We start from the raw sequence: 23,965 nt of genomic DNA, 5'->3' as shown, positions 1-23,965 counted from the left end.
TATGCAAATCCCTTCCAACATTTCTTTGAGGTACATTGTTTTTAAACATTTCAATAATTTTCTCACAAATTTGTTGACAAACAGGAGATCCTCTGCCCATCTATGCTCATCTAAGACTGTCGTGGATACTATTTGTAACAAATCATGATTACAATTACATCCGATTACATAAATCACACCTGTTGACATTACCTGTTTGAAATCACATCATTACTAGCCTTGAAGAAGGTCCCGGGTTCGATCCCCAGGTTGGGCGGCCCGGGTCCTTTCTGTGTGGAGTTTGCATGTTCTCCCTGTGTCCGGTTTCCTCCCACAGTCCAAAGACATGCAAGTGAGGTAAATTTGAGACACTAAATTGTCCATGAGTGTGTTCAATATAACATTGTGAACTGATGAATCTTGTGTAATGAGTAACTACCGTTCCTGTCATTAATGTAACCAAAGTGTTAAACATGACGTTAAAATCCTAATCAACAAACAAACAAACTAGCCTTGAATTGCCCCATCCCAACTTTTAATGGAATGTGTTGCAGGCCTGAAAAGCAGGAATGGATGTTTCTTAACAAATTAAATAAAAGACAAAACATTAAATATCTTCGTACTGTTTGCATTGTACAAAAGTCAAAAAATAAATGTAAGAATGTTTTTTTCATACTGTCACGACTTCTGACCATGACTTGTGTAATGGTTTCAAAATGGGCATTTACATTTACATTTTCGGCATTTAGCAGACGCTTTTATCCAAAGCGACTTACAGTATTGTGACAGTATACAGTCTGAGCAATTGAGAGTTAAGGGTCTTGCTCAAGGGCCCAACAGTGGCAACCTGGCAGTGGTGGGGCGTGTTACCATGCACATTTTGAGTGGTGGTCTTAATGTTGAATTTTTCTGTATAGGTTAAGAGTTGTCCAAAGTGCAAACTATAACAATTAACTATTCTTTTACAGCAGGTCGTACTGACTCAGTTTCACTCTTTTGCTCCTGATTACCTGTTGCAAAACCTTTCTATTTACATACACCAAGTGCATGCAAATCACAGCACAATTGTCAGATGGATTTAATTTTATTTGATCAAGAGGAAATGGAATATTAAAAATGTACACATGACATGTGCGTGTGTGATTTAAAAGGGGGGCATTGTCTCAGCTCCGGGGTGGGTCAGTGGAACAGAGGTGTGTGTGTGTGTAGGTGAGTAATCGTGTAACACTGCCTGTATAAATACTGGACCCGAGTGACGTCATTGCTCAGTATGTGCGCGCGACTCCACCCAACGAGCTCAGCAGTCAGAAAACAAGTTTCAGTGCAGGTTGGAAATATGGCGTCCGCGACTCTCTTTTAAAGTTTGCTCAACGTTAATAAGAATGTGAAGTACCTCCGAGGACTGTTTTAATCTTTAGAACTTTCTAGAAGCAGCATTCGAGTCGACTTAAGCAGGACAGTCATGTTAATTTACGGCCGCGTTTTAGTTTAAAGTTCAGTTGTGGTTGCTGAAGCTAGTTGGCTAACAAGCAGCCCAGTTAAAGGTAGAGTGTTAGCGCTTTAGTCTGTAGTCTCGCGGGCGGACTACACGTTTCATAGTTACAACTGGCAAACACTTTAGCCAACTTTTGTTTTTTTAGTTTTGTGTTAGCGCCTGTGTTCTATTAGTTCCTCGGATAGGGTGAAGATGGCTCATTCACCGGTGGGTGTTCAAGTTCCTGGAATGCAGGTAAGTTGGAAGGTGGAAGCCTAAGGGCCACAAGGCGTTATTGTTTTCCCACCTGTATTTCGTCAAGTCCCGCCTGCTGCCTTAGCATTGGCTGAAAGATAAAACTCACCAGATAAGACCCAATTGTTTAGATGAATTTGTGTTGCTATATATAGTCTCCAATTCAAATACAAGACACAGGGTTCTATTATTCAATCCCAGCACAGGAGGCGGGATATGTTGGAAGCAGGTGGGAAAAAAAAACAACACCGTCGTCGCCCCTACCTGGCTGCGTCAAGCAGCAAATTTAAGAATCAGTTTCCTAGTTAATTTCATCTGACTTATACAGACATGTAATGATTGACACCAACTACAACGTTTATGAAACATTTACCCCTAGTTTACACCGTCTACCTGTCTGTCATAATTCCTGTCTGATCCAAAAGCCAGTTTAAGGTGAGGCTGGTTCAGTGGAGTGTATTCAACACCTGTCACCGATCATGGATTCCCAGATAATGCACTTTCTATTTCACAATCAGGCTGCGTTGGTTTGGAGTTAGACCTGTATGTGCTTGTACTTTAGCTGAACGTAAATCATAGCGACTCATATAATTCTTCACATTTTACATTCTCACTGGCCACTTTATTAGAAAAGCATACACCCACTTGTTTATGTAATTATCCAATAATCATTTGACATGTGTCAGAATTGGAGATTTGCAGCAAAAGGAGGTCAGTATTCATTACCCAGTTTTAGTATTTCGTTTCTGATAATGTGGCCAGTTATTGTAGGACTGCCTTTACCATCAGTTCAAATTGCTGTACAGGAAACATATAAGCAGTTCTGTTTGCTGTTTTCACAATCAGATTAGTTGTTAAGTAACAATGTGGTTACTTGTCCTTGCCTTGCTGCTTGAAGTTGTGTGAATTTGCAAATTTGCAGAACTTTTTCTAAGTATGGTGGGCCTGGTTGACAAAAGCCCATTTCACACACCAGTGCATCTGCCAGGGGACATTTAGTTATAGTTTAACATTAATCAAGTTAGTGTTAGTCATTAGGCAACTAGCCAAGGTATTTTCTCTATATAATCTCTGTAGAGACTTGTGGCAGAATGTTTTTGGGCAAATGCAGAATCAGTTTTAGGATTCAAAGGCTGTTCTCCTATGGAACACTTTTTTCTTAATGATATTCCATTAGTTGGTGTTTTGATGATGGATGATTGAAAGGTTTTTAAGATCTTAAATTGTTTTCAACTGGCTTAACATCTGGTCTCTAAAAAAGGGCATTTCATATCCCCCTAAACGGACAAGTGGACCTAAACCAAGACAACATAGCCTACCTGAAAACCTCACATCCACTTATCCTTTCAAAAAAATGGTCAATTTAGTATACTTTTCTTTTTAGACTCCTGCTGTCTGCACATTAACAAACAAAACTAAAAAAAAAAAAAAACGTAACGTTTTTTAGTTTTATATTTTCTCATTTTTTGGTCAACTGTTTATCTTGCAGCATATAATTATCACCAACAGTAACCTAGACACATTTCTGTGTTTTGAGAAATGAGCAGAAACCACGTCTTGCTAAAATGTTATTGTAACAGACGGGCAGGGGCAAATATCAAATTTAAAACCTAATTATAAAATTGAACATGTTTTAAAGTTGAGGATTGTGGGGATTTCCAAAATTTCTGGCGAAATATTGAACTTCTGTGCTGATATTAAATTTTAGTTCTTGCTCCTCTTTGCTTCTAGCCTGTTGTTAACCAGTGTATTAATTAATTTGAAATAAATAAGGTTTCTGATTTTGTGGCAAAACATTGTTGAAGACCCATTTCTGTTGTAGCATGCTTGGTACTTTGCCCAAAGTTAAATTGGTAAAGACATGGTTTGACTGGTTTTCTTTAGAAAAACTCCAGTGACCTGCACAGAACCCTGACATCAACCCTACACATTAAAATTGATTGGAACCTAGATGGTGGGCCAGACCTTCTCGTTTAACATTAGTGCCTGCTCTCACAAAGGCTTTTTTACTGAATAGGTGCAAATTCCCACAGACAAGTGCCCACATAACTTTGGTCATATAATGTGTATATGTAAATAAATGTGTAAATGTGCACATTTTTCATATTTACTTTTTATTTAAACTTAACTAATGTTTTATGTATGAATACGACCATTCTCGTTTCTTACTCTTAAATACAGAACATGTCCATTGTTGTTCTGTATTTACTCTATATTTAGAATATTCATATTTTTTAATACACTACATCTGCTGCTAATATGAAAATGCTATAAATGCAAGGGCATTCTTGACTGCTTTCTTTTCTCTTTTATATCTGTCATAAACATTTTTTTATATGCCTTCTCAAAATTAAAAAATGTAATATACAAATTATTACAAATTTAAAAATTATACAAATATAAATACTTCAGAATTTTAAGCTGTAATAAACGAGGTTTTTTTTTTACTGCTGGACAAACTGTTACCTCTTCATGATGTGCTTCATCAGTCTACAGAGCTTTGAAAATGCTTTTTTGGCCATCCTAAATTCTGCTTTCCCATCCACTATCAAAGAAATCATTGAGCTCTACGCTCTCCCATTAGTCCTAACTCGGCATGCGCTTCTAGTGGAAGTGGGTTTTTGTTAAGTGTGGAGGAAAAACTTCCTGGTCAAAGAGCAACATTCGCTTTATTGAAGCTTGTCTTTAACATAGAGCAGTCAAAGAAGGGTAGCATTTTGCACAAATCCTCCACTAAAAATACATTTAATTAAAGAGTCAAGATGCAGCAGGTGTTTTTGACAACTCTTTTTTTTGCCTTGTTACATACGGCATTAGTAAAATCTGAGATTTCTCTTAATTGGATTACTAAAGTATATGTCAATCTAATAATTAGATTATCATCTGGTTTCTTTCATTAATCTGATAGTTTGCATGTAAATGCACCCAATGATGCATAGTCTGAATCCTTCATTTGGAACCAGTTTGTTGTCAGTTTGAGTTGCTGCTATGAGACCACACAAATAATGAAGTGCCTGATATTGGGCTGGGCACAAACCAAGCTCCACATGGTCTCGTTAGCCACCAGACAACCAGTCGTTAAGCAAAGCATTATTTATCAGAAGGGGACAGACTTGTGCAAGTTTTAAAGCAGGATATGGTTTGATTCTGCTCCACCCTCTTAGACTTCTAGTGTGCTGCCTCCTTCCTATAATGTTGCTGTGATGTGGTAACACTAGTATGCTAACGGCACTGAGGTCATGTTAAAGGCAGACCTTAAGGAGGAACATTTTGGCACTGGTCTTTTATTTAAGTAATTAGTTAAGCTCATATTTTTTACACAGTCAGAGTAATAGTATGTTTCATTGTATCAGTGGACAGCTTTTGGTGGTGTGAGTTCACTGCTGGTGGAATGGGAAGAGGGTTTTGGCTATGAGTTAACAGATGACCTCAGAGCATAGAACCAAGCTTACCACATTTTCCTGCCTCATTTTTAACCATAAAACATATGTCTAGTCAGCTGTTCAGTTCTTTGGCCATACTGTGTGCTTTAGTAGCCAGTGAGAGATAACAAAAACAATTAAAACAGTCTGCTCATTTTGTGACTGACTTTTAAGAACAGACTCACAGTTTAAAAAAAGCCATAATAAAGGTAATGCCAATTCACACTAGATGAAATCTTTACAAAGCTGTTGCAATAAGACAGTCCCACTTTTATACATTATAAACTAGAGGTATACCAATACCATTTTTTCCACTTTTAAAACCTATATTTATCCTAAAGTATCAGCTGATACTGATTTGGCCAATTTTATTTGAAAACAGTATATGTAGACATTTAATGTTTTATGCATATACATATTTTTTTAAATTTAATGGCAATACATTCACAAAAAGTTGGAATTAGTTCTTATATGACATTTCAGTCCAACAGTCTTTGGTTTTTGGTCTTTGTAGCTGTATAGTGTGCATGTTAATTTACCATGGCTTTTTCAATAGGTGACAGGTTTGGAGAGCACATGGGTCAGTCTTGCACCTGATAGCATGGCCATGGTGTTGTAATATGGGTAGGATGTGTCTTGGCATTGTCTTGCTGAGGCAAACAGGGCGTCCCTGTCTGAATGGCAGTGTATGTTGTTCCGAAACACACAGGTACCCCTAAAAATGAATGGTGCCTTCACAGATGTGCAAGTTCCCCATGTCATTGATACATAACACACCCCTGAAAAATTGCAGACATTAAGTTTTAATTTACATTTGAACCACACTCTGTGACAGCCAGAGGGACTTAAAATTCCAGACTAACAATTAAACACATACTGATAGACTGCAAAACACTAAACTCAGAAAGACTGAGGTTTTTTAATGAAAACGAGACACGAAATGTGCTTAAATTTACAGCACCAGGGAAAATAATTAATTTTTTAACATATTTAAATCTAAAACATCTTTTATAATTCGTTTTAAATGACACAAAGTGAAGAAGCAACTTGAGTATCGCCGTATAAATGACCCCAGTGTGTCGGTACGGCGCTAAAACTAATCAATCAACATAAATTCCCCCAATTGTATGCATGACTTGCATAATGAGTTGTCATGAAACAGATTATACATTTACTGCATTTAAAAGTTAGAAAGTAACACATTAATACATATAAAAAACAATTGGAAACTGAAAAAACAAAACCCCTGTTCACCCAAAATGCATTTTTACTCAGTGATGAAATTACTGTTGTTAAATTAACCTGTGAATTCTGTGTTAACATCTCATGTGATCTCATGCCTTTAACAATACCTAACTAACTGAATAAAATCTCCGATGTCCAGAATCCTCGGGCCGATCCGGAGGAGCTGTTTACTAAACTGGAGCGCATTGGGAAGGGATCATTTGGTGAGGTGTTCAAGGGCATCGATCGAAGAACACAAAATGTGGTGGCCATCAAAACAATCGACCTGGAAGAGGCTGAGGATGAGATTGAGGACATCCAGCAAGAGATCACTGTCCTGAGTCAGTGCGACAGTCCACATGTCACCAAGTACTATGGCTCCTATCTGAAGGTAGGAGCTTTATTTACTGTTTTTGAATTTTGCTGCTAGCTATGTGATTCAAAAGATTATTTGATATGTTGCTAAGTGTATGCAATTTTTTATAAAGATAAAATCACGTGCCTTTACTTTCTTATTGGTAATTAAGTTATTATTATTAAGAAGTTACTGGGTTGGGCTTTATGATAGTAAAGTGGGGTGGTGCTGGTAAAACGATAACTGGTTTACTGCAGTAAGCCATTCCTTATTCCAAAGGGATGGCACAGTTGCTCAATGAGTAGCACTGTCGCCTGACAGCAAGAGGGTTCTGAGTTTGATTCCTAGGTGAAGCGGGCCGGGTTCTTTCTGCATGGGTTTCCTCCGGGAGCTCCGGTTTCCTCACACAGTACAAAGACATGCAAGTGAGGTGAATTGGAGATACAAAATTGTCCTTGACTGTGTGACATTAAAAACTTGTACTGATGGATGTTCTGTAACCAGATTTTACCTGTCCTGTCATGAATGTAACCAAAGTGTAAAACATGACGTTAAAATCCTAATAAAATAAATTATTCCAAAGAATGAAATTTAGAGAACATTTTACTATTTACCTTAACGGTGTTCTTATTATTGTATCTCTCAACCAAAATGTGTGTAATACAGCTGATTGTGTGCTGTCGCTGAAGGTTGTGTGCTGCCACTGTAGTCTAATGCCAAGCAAATTCAATAGCTGTTCCTAAGGCACACTTTTTAAATATATACTAGTTTGCTGCCATATGTGCATATATCATATAAACTAGGAATGTTAATAATTAACTGATGAAAACAAAAGTCATCGTTTGATTTATTCCGTCTGTTAAAACGATCATTTCCGACATCCTCAGTGCACAATTTGAATGCTAAACTTGCTCTGCTTGTGCTGTATTTGTTTGTGCGTGCGCACATGCACATTTTTTGGACACACACCTTGGGACAAGCGCTAAAGACAAAGATGAGCTGACCTGACATCACAAGAGGGATTGCATTATCAAGGGCTAGTCTGCTACGGCATTGGAGAAAGCTAATTATCATAATTAATAAAAATGCAGTTGGTATTTTTAAGCTTTTACTGACAACATTGGCAGTTCTACCTTTATACTGGAACATGATGCAAAATCATTGCAAATCATTTGAATCCACAATAGTGCCAATGCTCGTGATATGAATGCATAAAAAAGTGATTAAAATGGCAGCATAATTTTTTTTAAAAAGTGGCATGCACACCGAGAGTGATTCCTAAATCAGCCGTCTTCACACACTCTTCTGTGTAAAGATCTGTACCTCTGCTCTCGGTTCAAATGAAGCCTCAGCTGTTGAAAATTAATCGTTATGTTAATAGATAACAACCAAAAGTCATTGTTTGATTAATGCTGTTGGTTCAAAGGGTAATTTAAATTAATTATTGACATCTGTAGTAACATTTGTTTTTTCATGAATGTTTATTAGTCATCACAAAGCACTGCATGCTATGTCACTATACCTGTATTACTAGAAAGTTGCTAGACAAGAATAATCCTATACCAGTGGTTGTAGAGTTATTTTGTTCTGTTCCTAATAAATTTGTTCATACAAAATGTCAGGGTTACATATAAATGTTAAGTTACTACAATCAAGTTGGCTTTCTTTAATGTTTTAGTGCTAGATGGAGCTTATTGCCCACTGACATTTCTTACAAACCACTGTTACTAATCTTTACTAAGGGAACTAATAATTTTAAGCAGTCTTTATTCACTTACTTGACAGAAGTAATGAGAATTGTTAACCCTTATTAATTTCCTTGTTTAGGGCAGTAAGCTTTGGATCATAATGGAATATCTTGGGGGAGGATCTGCTCTGGATCTGGTAGGAACCAAACTGGTTGATCTGAGTCCTTAAGTGGTTATTACTGAATTGTCTGGCCCTAATTGTCTACGCTCTTGTTGTGCAGCTACGAGCCGGGCCATTTGACGAATACCAGATAGCCACCATGCTAAAGGAGATTCTAAAAGGCCTGGACTACCTTCACTCAGAGAAAAAGATTCATAGGGACATCAAAGGTGTGTGTGTGTGTGAGAGAGAGTGTGAGCGCATGCTCAGTGTATTTGCCTGTGTGTGTGTGTGTTCAGTGTATTTGGTTTTGTGGAAAATGCTGTCATCTGCGCAGGCTAATGGGTGTAACTGGTTTGTTTTTCCAGACATTTTTTGTTTTTAACACTTGTTTGATCATGGGAGGTGCTCTTGTGGTCAGACTTGTTTATGAATGGCCACACTGATTTATGTTTTGACTTTGATATTTGCCTTCTCTTTATGGTCTTGATTATTAAGAGATTAAATGACTGTTCTAATGTTCAGGCAAAATAGGTTTTATGTGCGCTCAGATTGTCACCTTTCTAAAATATCAACAAAAATATCAACTGCTGGACTTAATTTGTGTAGTGAATATCTTGTGTTGCTCTATATTTACATAGAGACGTAGAAACCAATATTTTTTTCCTTTTTGGTTTTGTGTGTGCACTTTTTGGTGGCCCTGAATACACAGCTATAGTAATTAAAACACTTGAAGCTAAACTATGTACAAATAAATAAATGTGGCAAAATTTTAGGAAGTGATTTCGAGACCAGTTATCAAAATAGGTTTGCTCTCATTTGATCAGGTTTTAAAGTCCACTTCTTCTTTTGTTGATGCATATTATTTGCACTGAAATGTGAGCCCATCCATTTTGCTGTGCACATTTTGCTGTGCACACTTTCACCTGTGCACACAAACATGCATTGAACTGTATGGAAATCCATTTAAATCACTTAATTCCCCTTTCTCTGTGCCTGTGTTTTCCAAACGTTTTTGCAGTCCTGTACCTCCTGCTCATAAATACACATATTGTCATTAAACATATACATTGTAGGACCAAATATATGTGTACACCAAGCCATAAACTTGTTGTACATCCTATTCCAAAACCTAGGGCAGTAACAAGATAGCTTCCTTCCTCATTTCCATTACAGACTCATTTGTAGACTCTACAGAAATTTGTTCCCATTCAGTTATTATGTGTCCACATATTGATGACGAAACTTGACATTTTAATACAAAAACCTTTTACCATTTACCATGTGCCTATCACAGCACTTGGCTGTGGTTCGGCTTGAACCTGCAACAATCTGACTTCTCACTATTCCAGTATTTTAACCGCTAAGTTACCACTGCCAAAGTGATAAATAATTGTAACTTTGACATCCAAGCTGGAGCCAGATAAAAAATGCAAATGTCTGGATGGTGTGATTTCTTACCCCCACCCCTCCCCTTCTCGATTTGATCTGTTTAGTAAACCATTAGAGTAGTCAGCTCAAAAAATAAAAGCATTCATGTTTTTTAATCTAGGCCGTCTAGACACAGATTTTCCGCAGTAATGTGTATTTATACAAATATCATTATGAATGTGTAAAGAGTCTTATCACTAACACTGTACTTACAACTCCTAAATGTGCATTGCAAAACTGGCCACAGCATATTTTAAAATTATTTTAATTTATTAATATTGAACTGCTGTTTTACACATGTTCACTTGAACTTATTCCCCCTTTCTGTTTATGTGATTCGTTAGCTGCCAACGTACTGCTGTCTGAGTCTGGTGAGGTAAAGCTGGCAGACTTTGGTGTAGCTGGGCAGCTTACAGACACGCAAATCAAAAGAGATACATTTGTGGGAACACCTTTTTGGATGGCTCCAGAGGTTATTCAGCAGTCTGCTTATGATTCAAAGGTAAGTTTTTGTATGCTGTAAAATTGAGCGGTTTCCTCCTGTGCCTAACTGTGCAATACATTGATAAGGCAAAACATGCAGCCAAACATCCCCCAAAAATGTGCATGACAAGTTTAGGGACGTGTTCAATGTCGAGCTGGTGGTCGTTTGTTTGTTTATTAGGATTTTAACGTCATGTTTTTACACTTTGGTTACATCCATGACAGGAACAGTAGTTATTCATTACACAAGGCTTATCAGTTCACAAGTTTATATCAAGCACAGTCTTGGACAATTTAGTATCTTCAATTCACCTCACTTGCATGTCTTTGGACTGTGGGAGGAAACCGGAGCACCCGGAGTAAACCCACGCAGACACGGGGAGAACATGCAAACTCCACACAGAAAGGACCCGGACCGCCCCACCTGGGGTTCGAACCCAGGACTTTCTTGCTGTGAGGCGACAGTGCTACCCACTTAGCCCCCGTGCCGCCCAGCTGGTGGTAGTTACTCACATAGTTAGTGCAGCAAATATGATCAGGCATAAAGACCTGAGTGACTTTAATAAGGGCCAGATTATTTTGGCCACATGACTCGGTTGAAGTATCTCTGGTATCTATGGTCCGTGGAGGGACAAGCCACAAACCACCCACGGGTTGTTGGCTGGCTAAACTCATTGATGCCAGGGGGCATATGGTGCAATGGTGTCTGGGACAGACAACAAAAGGGCTACTCTGGCTCAAATCAGAGATTTTAATACTAATGATGAGGTGAATGTGTCACAACACACTTTGAACTCCTGCTTTGAACCCTTCTATGTATGGGGCTGTTAGGTTGCCGACCAGATTGCTCCTGCTAACTTCTGTCTACCATTGAAATCACAGTTAAAAAACAGTGTGCTCTTTGATATCTGAATTAGACATCAGATCAGTGGAAAAAATATCATGTGGACAGCCAAGCACTTGTGCACTGGTTACTAGCAGAAGAAATAGCACCAGGATGCACTGATACCAGAAACCACAGGTCAGAGCTGTTTTGGCAGTATATTAGGCAAGTGGCTTTAGTGTTATGGCTGATTGGTGTATAACTGACTAAATCATCTATACAAATTGTTGGTTTGTAAAAGCATTTGTGTGTGTGTGTGTGTGTGTGTGTAAAAGAAATGTTCATGAAAATCATCCAGCACTATGCTTTAAATGTACTACATGTTAACATGTTAGATAAGGCTGTAGACCAAGCCATCAGTGCTCAGTCGATATCCCAAACCACATCAGTATACCTGCTTCATCCATCAGATGTATGTTTCTCTAGTTAGATAAATGTGTAGTCTATGATCTGTTAGGCATTGTGGGTATTTGTATTGTTTGCAGATGCTTATCTATGCAGTGCTGTTTTTTCCTGTTTTTTGCTTGTGTAATGCATACCATTGCAGAGTGTTGCATACACACAATCCCCCCCCCCCCCCCCCAGCATTCTTTTCTCATTATTTGCATTGTATAAAGTTTAGCTGGAAATGGATAAAACTTGAATTGTATTAAGTTTCAGTGCTCAGAATAAAATCTGTATGGTTCTGCTCTCTCTCAACAGATAGCAGTTTTTGTTGCTCATCATATTTTTACCATATTGGTTATCTGTACCCAGCTTCATCTGGTCAGTGGGGTTCCTAAGGGGGTCACTTTGGATTAATCAACAGGGTACTGGGGGTGACTGTGTGTACAGAGTCACAGATCGGCTGCAGTCTGTACCCACAATGTTCATCTGTATGGAAGATGTAAATAAATTGACAGGATTAAATACATACAAATACATTTTAGTGGATACAAACACTTCAATTTAGAATGGCAGGAAAGCCCTAGATTTTATAAACAAAAACAAGGAACCTTTAATGTACAGTTTTAACATTTGCTGTATTATCATTAAAATTTTTTGTACCACAGCCTTGTACAGGAATGATCTTACTTGTGTTTGCTGGATAATATATAATTGCTGATTTTAATGTATTTTTGTTTTTTTTCTAGGCTGATATTTGGTCTCTGGGAATCACAGCTATTGAGCTGGCCAAAGGAGAACCACCCAACTCTGACATGCATCCTATGAGAGTTCTCTTCCATATCCCAAAGAATACACCCCCCAGCCTTAATGGTGACTTCTCCAAGTCATTCAAGGAATTTGTGGACTCCTGTTTGAACAAAGACCCTACATTTGTAAGTACTGATAATCATTGTCCCTTTTACAATCATTTCAATCATTTGGATTTGACTCCTAAATGACAGTAAAGCAGACCTGCCAGACTACATAGTCAAAAGTATGTAAACACCATACCATGAGCTGGTTGTCTCATGACAAGATCATAGGTGTCACTCTTCTAAGAAAGCTTTCCTTAAGAGTTTGTACTGTGTCTATGGGAATTTTAGCTATTTAGTCTTTAGAGCATTTTGACTAGCTTATGATCAACGTTTGAAATTTATCCTAAAGGTGTCATCTGAGGTTCAGGTTAGGGCTCTGTGAAGTTTAATTAATTTTACACTTTTGAAAAGTCCAGTTTTGAATTATTTCATTTTGCATATTAATTTTTACTAATAATATACCCAGTGCCCTTAGGCAACAAACATCATTGCATGTAGTTCAGCTGGTGTTTTAATATATATACATAATACATTAAACTAAGAGTAACATATATCTTTGAACAAGGACAACTAATGGAGAATAAAATCGATAATTAAAGTATTTAAAACAAATTTTACAAACAACTGATTGAGATCAGACAAGGTTTGACATGGAACCCTCCAGGAACAAGAATGAGAGGCCATCCAAGAAACACCTAGCAACAGGATCTTCAGGCAGACATCAAGAGCCTAGGATGTACCTGGCTTCAAAAGAAAATTAATGACTCTGGAGGTCTCTTGTGGATGGCCTATTCCCCAAGTAACTAGCACATATGATTGTTAGCCATTACATATAAACTGTTTGAGAGCATCCCCATCAGCTTAAACAAAATATCTCAGTGAAACATTTATCCATCTTAAACGGGTTTTGGAAACTGGAGCCATTTATTTTTCCTCAGTTGTGAGCTGCCTCTCCAAGCTAAAGTGAAATACCAGCTTTTATTACACAATTCATAACCAAGATTATCCCAATGTTAACATTTTAAATCTGAATTTTAGTTTAAAAGTCCTCCAAGAGCTGAAAGTACAAAAAGGTCCCTTATGGTTATAGCTGACCATGGCTTTGCCATTTGGTCACATTAAACACTTTGTGATGTATTATCAAGAATCAGTGATGTATAAAATTTTTCTTTGTGTTGATTTCTATTGCAGAGGCCAACTGCAAAGGAATTACTGAAACACAAGTTCATACTAAAAAATGCCAAGAAGACATCCTACCTCACAGAGCTGATAGACAGGCTGAAACGCTGGAAAGCTGAGGGCCACAGTGATGGAGAATCCAGTTCAGACTCTGACTCGTAAGTACAAGCTAGTCCCCCATTAATCAGGTGACATTTGGTTCTAATTTAATTCTCCTCTCGATAGTTCCAATTGTTTTGAGTGTTTATTTCTTCTAGTATGCTACATGACGTTAGTTTGCAAAAGCCACTTTACATTCAAACAGTAATGGGAAAAACATTTAAACATTCCTGTCACTGTATTTATTAAAAGTATTATTTCATTTTTATTTTTATGTTTTACCACTGCTTTATCCTGGTCCAGGTCATGGTGGATCTGGCTTTCTTGGGATGCAGTAACGCACCCTGGACACAATGTCAGTCCACTGCAGGGCCTTGGCCACCTCCCTCCCTCAGACATATCCAATCATGTCTGTATGTAGATGCATGGTGCTGTATTTTGTCGTCCAGTCCATCACATGGCCCCACACAATAATTAATTTACTTACATAGATTTAGGAGCAATTTAGTGCAGCCACTAACAGCTGGGCCATCACGTTATCCAAAATCCTCAACTTTTTAACTGGCAGGTGATGGAAAATCTAAAATGACCTGTGTTATGACTAAACCTGAGTAACTGAACTGAAAACTGGACTGTCTGTTAAAAAAACACATGGCAACTAATGTGTGGGGAAAAAAAGTTATCTTTACTTTGTTGTGTTTTTTACAGCACAAACCAATCCCTAATTTCAGATAGTTTAAACAAAGCAAATCATGCTTTTAAAGGTACTATCAGTTTCTCTTGGAATGCAGTCATACAAGTTCTTAACTGCCTGCTTTCTACTCTAGACTTTTTAAGGTGGCCAGGGTGTTAATGGAATTCTTTTTGACTTTACAGGGAGACCAACAGTAGAGACAGTGACTCGTCCCCCGAATGGTCCTTCACCACAGTCCGCAAGAAACATAAGCAGTCCAATGGAATGGTGTGCCATGTTCTATACTCTAACTCAGTTTTTTTATTTAAATTGTTTACTGCAGTAAAATTACAGCTCATATTCTTCTGCTTTCTTTTACATTTAGGACTCTGAGGTACAAAAGAAGTCAGCCAGTCTGGCCACAGTCATAAGTCCTGTATTTGCTGAGGTAAGGAAACAACAGGTTACCATGTAAAGCCATTTGCAACACTTGAAATAACATAATTTGCATGCTATGAGGAATAAGAAAAAAGTAAGACATCAGCAATATACTTCTATGTAATAACTTTTTGTGATTGAGCACAAATGTAACAGTACGTTTATATTGCGTATCACAGCAACAAAGGCAAACACTTTTTGTATAGTTTTGACTGATGGAATTTTTTGAGCTATTTTAAAAAGGTTTAGGTAGATTTGAATATGCAGTGACGAATTCACAAGATAACTGAAGCACTTGCTGTGAGTTCTGCTGTGTGACTGCTCCTGTAAATTGTATTCATAATTTGTCTATTTGGCGTAGGGGATTAATTTTGTAATAATTATTAAAGGTATAGGAAATTAGTATTTAATTCTTTGCGGCCAATTTTTTTGGCTTGCACCCAAACCCTGCTTTACTAACCGAGGAGGGCCATACTTTATACATACCCCCTTCCGGCACGTGTTTAGTTGCCAACCGTTTTGAGTGGCTGTACCAGGCTGCTAAACGCATTAAAAGTATAGTATTTTTTCCAGTTGTTTATTGAGGTACAATGTTACACTGTGGTGTTTGTTTTTAGCTCAAGCTGCAGCACAGGAAGGGTGTGATCGAAGAGCTGGAGAATAGTGTGCATGCTGCTGAGGATCTCTGCCCAGGACTAACGGACAAGATGATCACTCATATCCTAGAGCGGATTCAGAGGTCAGTTTGACTTCTTTCTGTATACTGTTTGAATTAGTGGTGATTAGTGACCGAGAGTAAAACACTGATATTATGTAAAGGAGCTAAACGGGTACCAATTAAAATCTTAAACAGTAGCTGTTTTGCATAAATATGGAGTTAAAATGCATGTCTAACTTTTCATGCTTTACCACTGCTTTATCCTGGTAAGGTGGCTCAGTGGGTAGCACTGTCGCCTCACAGCAAGAAGGTCCTGGGTCCAATCCTTAGGTGGAGCGGTCTGGGTCCTTTCTGTGTGGAGTTTGCATGTTCTCCCCGTGTCTGTGTGGGTTTCCTCCGGGAGCTCCGGTTTCCTCCCACAGTCCAAAGACATGCAGTCAGGTGTGTTGGAGATACAAAATTGTCCATGACTGTGTTTGGCATTAAACTTGTGAACTGATGAATCTTGTGTAACCAGTAGCTACTATTTCTGTCATTAATGTAACCAAAGTGTAAAACATGACGTTAAAATCTTAATAAATAAATAATAAATATTATCCTGGTATATAAAAGTCAAGCAGACTGATCAAGCTAAATATTGGATTCATGTTTTTCATTATTACAGCATTCTCGTCTGTCAGTTGATGCACCTTATAGCAGGTGTGCTCAATTTAGTGTGTTTGGGTAACATGTGGCCTGCATGCTTGCTATAGGGGTGTTGAAGTTTTGCTCAACCAAATTTTGTCAAAGCTCTAGCTTTTATACAGTACACCAGCCCAACACAGCCCAGAATGAAATTTAACACCCTTAGCACATGTACACAACTGTAACACAGCACATGGTGAGAAAAGTCCAACAGCATAATTTAAGCATTTAAATGTGTAATTGTTTTTTCATTTATTATTTAATTCAAAACAAGGACTCCTGATCCTTTTAATCCCTTACATGATAAATCAGGGTGCCGTTTTATTCTGAGGTCTAGGGTGGCACTGTGGCTCAGTGGGTAGCACTGTCGCCTCACAGCAAGAAGGTCCTGGGTTGGAGTTGTAATGTTCTCTCCGTGTCTCCGGGAGCTCTGGTTTCCTTCCACACTCTAAAGACATGCAAGTGAGGTGAACTGGAGATACAAAATTGTCCATGACTGTTTGACATTAAACTTAAATTTACTAATGAGTAAATACCTGTTCTGTCATGAATGTAACCAAAGTGTATAAACGACGTAAACATCCTTATAAATAAAAATAATAATAATTCTGGGGTGTAAGAAGTCATTTTCCCTTTTTTTGTTAACAATGTCTTTTTTTTTCTTGTAGGTTTTCTGCGAGTTAGTTTGGTGTGGAATTAAAGCTCACATGAGACTAAGAAACTGAATGACTGAACAGTTCATCAAGTTTCTACAGTCTCAGCTCTTACTGTTCACTGAACATGAACACACGCAAGCACACACTCACACTCTCCTTCTAAAAACACGGGGCAGAAGGGACTCAGGTTGCACACACTATACCATAACCAAAAGGAATGACCCCCTTTTACAAAGGAGAAATATTTATATGATTTTGCCATGTGCCTTTATTCTATCTTAAGCTGGTGCGCAGTAATGTTTGTTACTGTTAAGCTATTGTACTGTTGTATTGACATCCTGCAACATAAAAATCCTTAGAGGTTTCTCCTGAGTATTGGACATTAGATTTATGAAAAGTTGGCGCGTTCTTACCAAACCTAAATATGCCATTTCCTGTTGATTTTAATGCACAAGTTTTATTTATTTGCTGAATTTAGCAAAGTTGAAAAAAATAAATAAATAACATCAAATGTGCCATAATTTGTGCACATGCCTTAATTTAGGACAAAGTCAGCAAATAAACAGTGATAAATGCATTAAATTATGCAGAAGTGTTTTGTTGCAGATGATTGTCAACTCATTTCCTTTTAAAAAGCCAGCAAAACATCATTTGACCTAGGGTGTCCAAACTTTTGCTTAAGATGTGTGTGTGTGTGTATGGACCCGAATGCAATACTTTATTTTAAGCTTATATCAGTAATATTTATGTGTGGGAGGTTAATGATTTAAACTTTTTTTATTTCTCGAGATTTTCTGTTGTAGGCTTTATACACTGTTACTTGTAGCATTACAGAACTGCTGTATGGAATAATCTTCATATCACATCAAAGAAAATACCAAAAATACCTCAGATAGAGCAACGGATAGAAGGCAAAAAGTAATCCAAGACTGGTTTAATGGTTTAATTTATATATATTTTAGTTATGGTAGAGGGCTTTTGCAGTGCAAAACATCCTCTCAATTCTGACATTTAAGATTAAATATTATGTTTCCTTAAGATACATTAAATATATTTTTTTATCTGAAATTGGCAATATGCTTAAAGTCTTTGAAACCCTGACACAACCAGTGTCGCTAAATATTTTATGCCTTGTTTGTGTGGTAAAGGTAAAACTTTTAAGAGCTGTAGGTGATTTATACTGTACTGAAGGAAATGCACTGCACACACTTTGTATTTGGTGAGACAATTTTATAAACACACATTCCACGTCCCTCAATTAGATGTAATAGAGAAGGTTTACCCCAGTAGTGGGGCGCTAACATTTATATAGGAGTCCCACAGTAACCGTTTACTCACAACAGATTATGTCCTAGAGAGAGGTGAGCTTTCTGTAAGCAACGCATAGGAATTAGTACAGACTTTAAAGTTTTTAAAACTTCTTTGGATGTTCACTTTTTGTTCGTTCTTAACTAACATCATAGAAGGTTTCCTACAGAGGGAACTTTTCCTGCCAAGTTTTTTTAGTACTCAAGGGTGCCATCACTGGTATAGTGGTGAGGTAATCAGCGCGCCTGTTGGTTTGGAAAATGATGCCAACATTACAGCCATCGTGCCTAAACTTCACTTTTCTACATATATGTAAATTGTTTTCTATTCTATAAGTGCAAGGCTTTAAAGGATGTCACACATAGATGGTCTGAGATTTAAGAGCAATATGGTGTTTGGTAGGATTTTGTATTTCTTTATGGATGTTGATTTTGTAAATGTTCTGTCTTCAAGCTTTTGTAAATGTTTGACATTGCTGCATAGGTATCTGTCAAAGCTGTATTATATATTCTATATCTAAAAGCCTTTTTCTTTTCCTGTAAATGTCACAAACTGCCTTTTGGTTTGGATTGACGAATAAAGATGTAAATTATGATGATACACCAGGTTTATTGTTTTAGTGTTATTTTTTTATGATGCTTTGTTTGTGCAGATCAGATCATTCAGTGCTGATAAGAACTCAAATATTGCTTTTTACAGTTCATGTTTACCATAGTACTACCTGTAAGTCTGTGTAACCAAGGGTGTGATGGTGGGTAGGCTTTTTAAATTTGAAAGTTTATGATCTACGTAGTAGTGAAAAAAAAATTGTAGAATTACAGAAAGTGTGTTGCATCATTATAAGATTTTTTTTTACCAGTACACCACTTTAATTAAATAAGAGGCTTTGCCTCATTATTAAACAGTGATTTCTTTTTAATTGATCAGCTCCAAATAAGAGTGATCCAACTCTTCAGTGTAATATAAATATTGATATAATTGAATGATCAGCCATAACATTAAAACCACCTCCTTGTTTCTACTCTCGCTGTCCATTTTATCAGCTCCACTTACCATCTAGAAGCACTTTGTAGTTCTACAATTACTGACTGTAGTCCATCTGTTTCTCTGCATGCTTTGTTAGCCCTTTCATGCTGTTCTTCAATTATCAGGACCACTACAGAGTAAGTATTATTTAGGTGGTGGATCATTTTCAGCACTGCAGTGACACTGACATGGTGGTGGTGTGTTAGTGTGTGTTGTGCTGGTATGAGTGGATAAGACACAGCAGCGCTGCTGGAGGTTTTAAATACCGTGTCCACTCACTGTCCACTCTATTAGACACTCCTACCTAGTTGGTCCACCTTGTAGATGTAAAGTCAAAGCTCATCTATTGCTGCTGTTTGAGTTGGTCATTTTCTAGACCTTCAGCAGTGGTCACAGGGTGCTGTTGGCTGGATATTTTTGGTTGGTGGACCATTCTCAGTCCAGCAGTGACAGTGAGGTGTTTAAAAACTCCAGCAGTGCTGCTGTGTCTTATCCACTCATACCTGCACAACACACACTAACACACCACCACCATGTCAGTGTCACTGCAGTGCTGAGAATGACCCACCACCCAAATAATACCTGCTCTGTAGTGAGTGCCGTAAATCATCACAGCCGTGATGTTATTCGCGATAACACACGACCTCAAGTGTTCTATTGCTTTTATACAACAGTTTTTACAAAATAAAGAAAGAAAATAACTCAAAGAAGCCCTGAATTTCATATTAAATATGCTTTAATACTGACAATACCTTCTGCCAAAAAGTAGTTCCACAACAAATATAAAGTTTAACACTACAAAGCAGACATCCCAAGTTGCAAAAACTCATTTCAGGGAGGTAAGAACAACAAGAAGAAGAGGAGGGCAAGAACCTCCGAAGGGAAAAAAAGAAATAAAAAAACCTCTCGCACACACCAAAGGATATAGGTGATAACAGAACTACTAGGAGCTGCTAACTGGGCTTAACTAACTGTTCGTGTTACAAACACATTAATGTTCCCTACATAGTGCACTAGATTAGATTGTGTATCAGATCACAGATTTTATGTTTCCTACATAGTGCACTAGATAGTGAATTAGACAATTGATTTATGTTCCCTACACAGTGCACTAGATTGTAAGTAAGTAAATTTTATTTATAAAGCACTCTTAAAACAACTTACGTTGACCAAAGTGCTGTACATCGAATAAGCATACATAACACAACATTATGTTAAAAAAGTAAGAACCAAATAAAAATACAGAGTAAGAGACAAAATAAAACAGATACAAATAGGCTAAACAATTAAAATTAACACAGCTCCTCACTGTTCAAATGCCAGCTTATAAAGGTATGTTTTTAGGAGTGATTTAAAAACAGCGGCTGAAGGTGCTTGCTAATAGGCGGTGCATTCATTACTCAGTCGTGTTAAAGTTCCTGTGTATCAGATCACGGATTTATGTTTCCTACATAGTGCACTAGATAGTGAATTAGACAATTGATTTATGTTCCCTACACAGTGCACTAGATTGTGTATCAGATAACGGATTTAAAACGCGATCGGAAAAAAAAGTCTGTGTCGCCTGCATGCGCATGCGCGTTTGCGTGCATGAAGCTTGTCGTTACTGGCAACACGTCAGCGGAGTAATACAGTTGTGGTGTGAAAAGACCATGCTGTTATCACCAATATCAGCACAGTTAGAACGCTTCTCAACCAATCAGATTGTAAGGTCGGAACTAACTGTTGTATAAAGGAACGTTGCTTTATTAGTATAGTACAGTTTCAGAAACACCAACACTAATAATAGTTTGTATGTATACAATATGTGGTGCACGTGGGGTCTTTTTAAATTTTGACTTGTATTTGCTGGGTTTCTCCGCTAGATGTCACTAAATCTGAAAGTGTCCAAACATGAGCTAAACCGCATACAGTATTTTACTCTTATTAAACATCCTATAAAACATATGAGTGCGTTTTATTATAATGTCTGACATACCTATGTTCAACTAAATTTCTTAAATTAATGCTTTAAATATATGTAATTGTATATTTATTAAAATTAGAAACAGTGCCAAATTAAAGTACAGCGGATGCATGATTTGTTGTACGTTACTATGCAGTTAAGGGCGCAATTCTCAAACATTTTAAACCTTAAAACATGACATTTTAAAGCATACTGTTTTTCTGTATAATACATCTATTGGTAATCCTGTTTTCAATATATTTTAGAAGAGAATTAATAAGGCTTAAGTTATGTTAATGTATTCATAAATTTGACAGATGTAACTTTCAGAAAATAATTTTATTATAGAGTTGAGCTTTTGAAGTCTTCATTGGAATTACAGTTTTAAAATATACCTACAAAAACCTGCACATGTTCAACTGATTAGAAATTTACCTGGAAAAGAAGCAGGGTGGTGGTGATGTGTATTTCACAGCTTGGTGTGTGTGTGTGTGTGTGTGTGTGTGTGTGTGTCATAATTCATAAGATCAAGTTTCCACTGCACCAGTGTCTAACAGTGATGAGCTTTACACCACTCCAGTCATCGTTTGGTGTTGCCCTCTGAAGACGTAATTTAAAACCACTGCAAGTAATTATTTTTTAAATAGGAGAAACATTTAAACATATTTACCAATATCAAACAAAACAAAGAAGGGGTATAAATATTTATGAATATCAAGTTTGGGAATGCTCCATGTCATTTTGCAACCTCATAATAACACAGTGATTTGTTCTTATTTATTTATTTATTTATTAGGATTTTAACGTCGTGTTTTACACACTTTAGATACATTCAGGACAGGTAGTTACTGGCTACACTAGATTCATCAGTTCAAGTCTTTAATTTCAAACACAGTCATGGACAATTTTGTATCTCCAGTTTACCTCACTTGCATGCTTTTGGACTGTGGGAGAAAACCAGAGCTCCCTGAGGAAACCCTCGCAGAAACGAGGAGAACAGGCAAACTCCACACAGAGAGGATTGCTCCACCTGGGAATCAAACCGAATGCTACCCACCGAGCCACCATACTGCCTGTTCTAACATCTTAATATGCAACATTGGTTCACAGTTGTCACTGGTAGACATGATTGGAATTGTTGTCATGCATATTTGTATATATTCAGTCACATTACAAGCACAATGTAGAACACACTATGCAAGCTTCCTTCATGTAATTAAATATTCAATTGACTGTGTTGATGTATTGGAGCTGAAAGACTGATGTCCCTTTTTGTTGAAAGTACTCTGTTATAGTTTTTATGTGACTTTTGTGCTGTGATGTTTAATTGGGTCTGAGAATAGCTAATAATAGCTTTCTTTTAAATCATGTTTTTTTCAGTTCAGAGAGGCTTTAACAGTAATGGATAGAATTTCAAAAAACATACAGTATTTTGTCTTTTCACATTGATAGTTTTATGGAAAGGAATACTGCCACAAATGGGCAAACCATCGTTGTGCCATTCTCCTGTTCTCATGCAATGTGAACACAGCTTTTGCTACTGGGTTTGTTTTAGCATAAATATAGCAAAGCTTCAAGACCTTTGGCATTTGATATTTTCTCTGTTGCAGTTAATGCAAAGCTGCAGTGCCACACTGTTCAGAGCCACTTACTTTCCAGAATAAAAAGGACCTGGAATATACCTGATCAAGACTTTAAAAAGATTTAAAAGAGACGCTTACAGGAGAAACAGAAATCTATATTTGAAAAATAAGGAAAATAACAAGTCTAATTTGTATTTAGACTGTACATGTTCTATAATGTTTGTAATACTAGAAACAATGTAATACCTAATAATTGCTCATGAAATTAAAAAAGAACTAGAAGCATAGAAAAATACATTTTCCTTGAATCTTTTCTAATATCCATCATTTGCTAGTTTAGCAATACATCCGGTAAAAATAAATAATTTTATAAATAATAAATAAATAAAGTAATACATCTTTGTTCAGCAATAGGATCTGATTACTCATTCTGTTGAAAATATGGTTAAAGAAAGTCATGAGTGCAATACCGCTCTCATATGTCATCAACTGTAAACATATTACACAGCTTTCCTGTTAGACATGGCTTGTTTTGTTCACCATACAAAATGTGCATATTAACAAAATGTCTTGCGTACATGAGAAACCAAAATGTTCTAGAGATCTACATATTAAACAGGACCAGTAACGTGAGTCATGAATCATGACACAGCCACAAGTCCACTTTTATGGCAAGACAGCAAAACACTTCACATTTGACAGACAGGGTTTCATGACCTGTCAGAAAAGGTGCTATCACAGACACAGCAGGAAAAAAGAATCAGAGAAAATAGCTTTATCCTTCTTTTGTGTGTGTGAGACTGTGTGTGAGAGTGGCTGTTTGTCGGTTGTGTTTATGCAGTTCTGTGTCCTGCTGGTTGCCCTCATTTAGAAGAGACCCTCCTTCCAGGCGTTGTTGTGGACCAGGCAGCTGCAGCATTGCCACCAGCTCTCGCAGTTAAGTGGCTCCATTCTGGTTTTGGTCATCATCACTTTGGAGCTGGAGGAGCCCGCACCAGACTGATTCTCATTTTTCTCTGATGTGCTAAAGAAAGGAAAGGTAAGCAACAGCCCTTTTAAAATACAAAACATGTACTCTTTACATCTTAATTCTCAATAAAATGACCAGGTTCTACAGGCTC

General features: G+C 37.3%; 2 protein-coding genes across 4 annotated transcripts in view; one reads left to right on the top strand and one right to left on the bottom strand.

Moving 5' to 3' along the window:
* Window positions 1–1,481: 1,481 nt before the first annotated feature.
* On the top strand, window positions 1,482–18,890 carry stk26 (serine/threonine protein kinase 26). The gene is made up of 12 exons (XM_063011060.1): window positions 1,482–1,523; window positions 1,648–1,708; window positions 6,515–6,745; window positions 8,537–8,593; window positions 8,679–8,787; window positions 10,333–10,490; window positions 12,488–12,673; window positions 13,787–13,932; window positions 14,750–14,834; window positions 14,932–14,994; window positions 15,602–15,723; window positions 16,995–18,890. The coding sequence occupies exons 2-12, from the start codon at window positions 1,667–1,669 to the stop codon at window positions 17,008–17,010; spliced, it is 1,215 nt and encodes a 404-aa protein (XP_062867130.1). The 5' UTR covers window positions 1,482–1,523; window positions 1,648–1,666; the 3' UTR covers window positions 17,011–18,890.
* A 4,714-nt stretch (window positions 18,891–23,604) lies between these two features.
* The window catches only part of septin8a (septin 8a), a 33,409-nt gene continuing 33,048 nt past the window's right edge, over window positions 23,605–23,965 (bottom strand). For all 3 annotated transcript variants that reach the window (XM_063011003.1, XM_063011001.1, XM_063011000.1), the window contains one exon: window positions 23,605–23,868. In XM_063011003.1, the coding sequence (XP_062867073.1) occupies window positions 23,712–23,868 (157 nt within the window). In that variant the 3' untranslated portion in view covers window positions 23,605–23,711. The remainder of the gene's footprint in view (window positions 23,869–23,965) is intronic.

This window comes from Trichomycterus rosablanca, chromosome 16 (assembly GCF_030014385.1).
Source record: "Trichomycterus rosablanca isolate fTriRos1 chromosome 16, fTriRos1.hap1, whole genome shotgun sequence".
Lineage (NCBI taxonomy): Eukaryota > Metazoa > Chordata > Actinopteri > Siluriformes > Trichomycteridae > Trichomycterus > Trichomycterus rosablanca.
This window is presented reverse-complemented; position numbering and strand designations above follow the sequence as displayed.

Excerpts from the sequence above, each read along its gene's own strand:
- stk26 (XM_063011060.1), top strand. The coding sequence starts at position 1,667 with ATGGCTCATTCACCGGTGGGTGTTCAAGTTCCTGGAATGCAG. Across the intron at positions 8,788-10,332 it reads GATTCATAGGGACATCAAAG|CTGCCAACGTACTGCTGTCT; the intron begins GTGTGTGTGTGT and ends GTGATTCGTTAG. Across the intron at positions 13,933-14,749 it reads TCCAGTTCAGACTCTGACTC|GGAGACCAACAGTAGAGACA; the intron begins GTAAGTACAAGC and ends TTGACTTTACAG.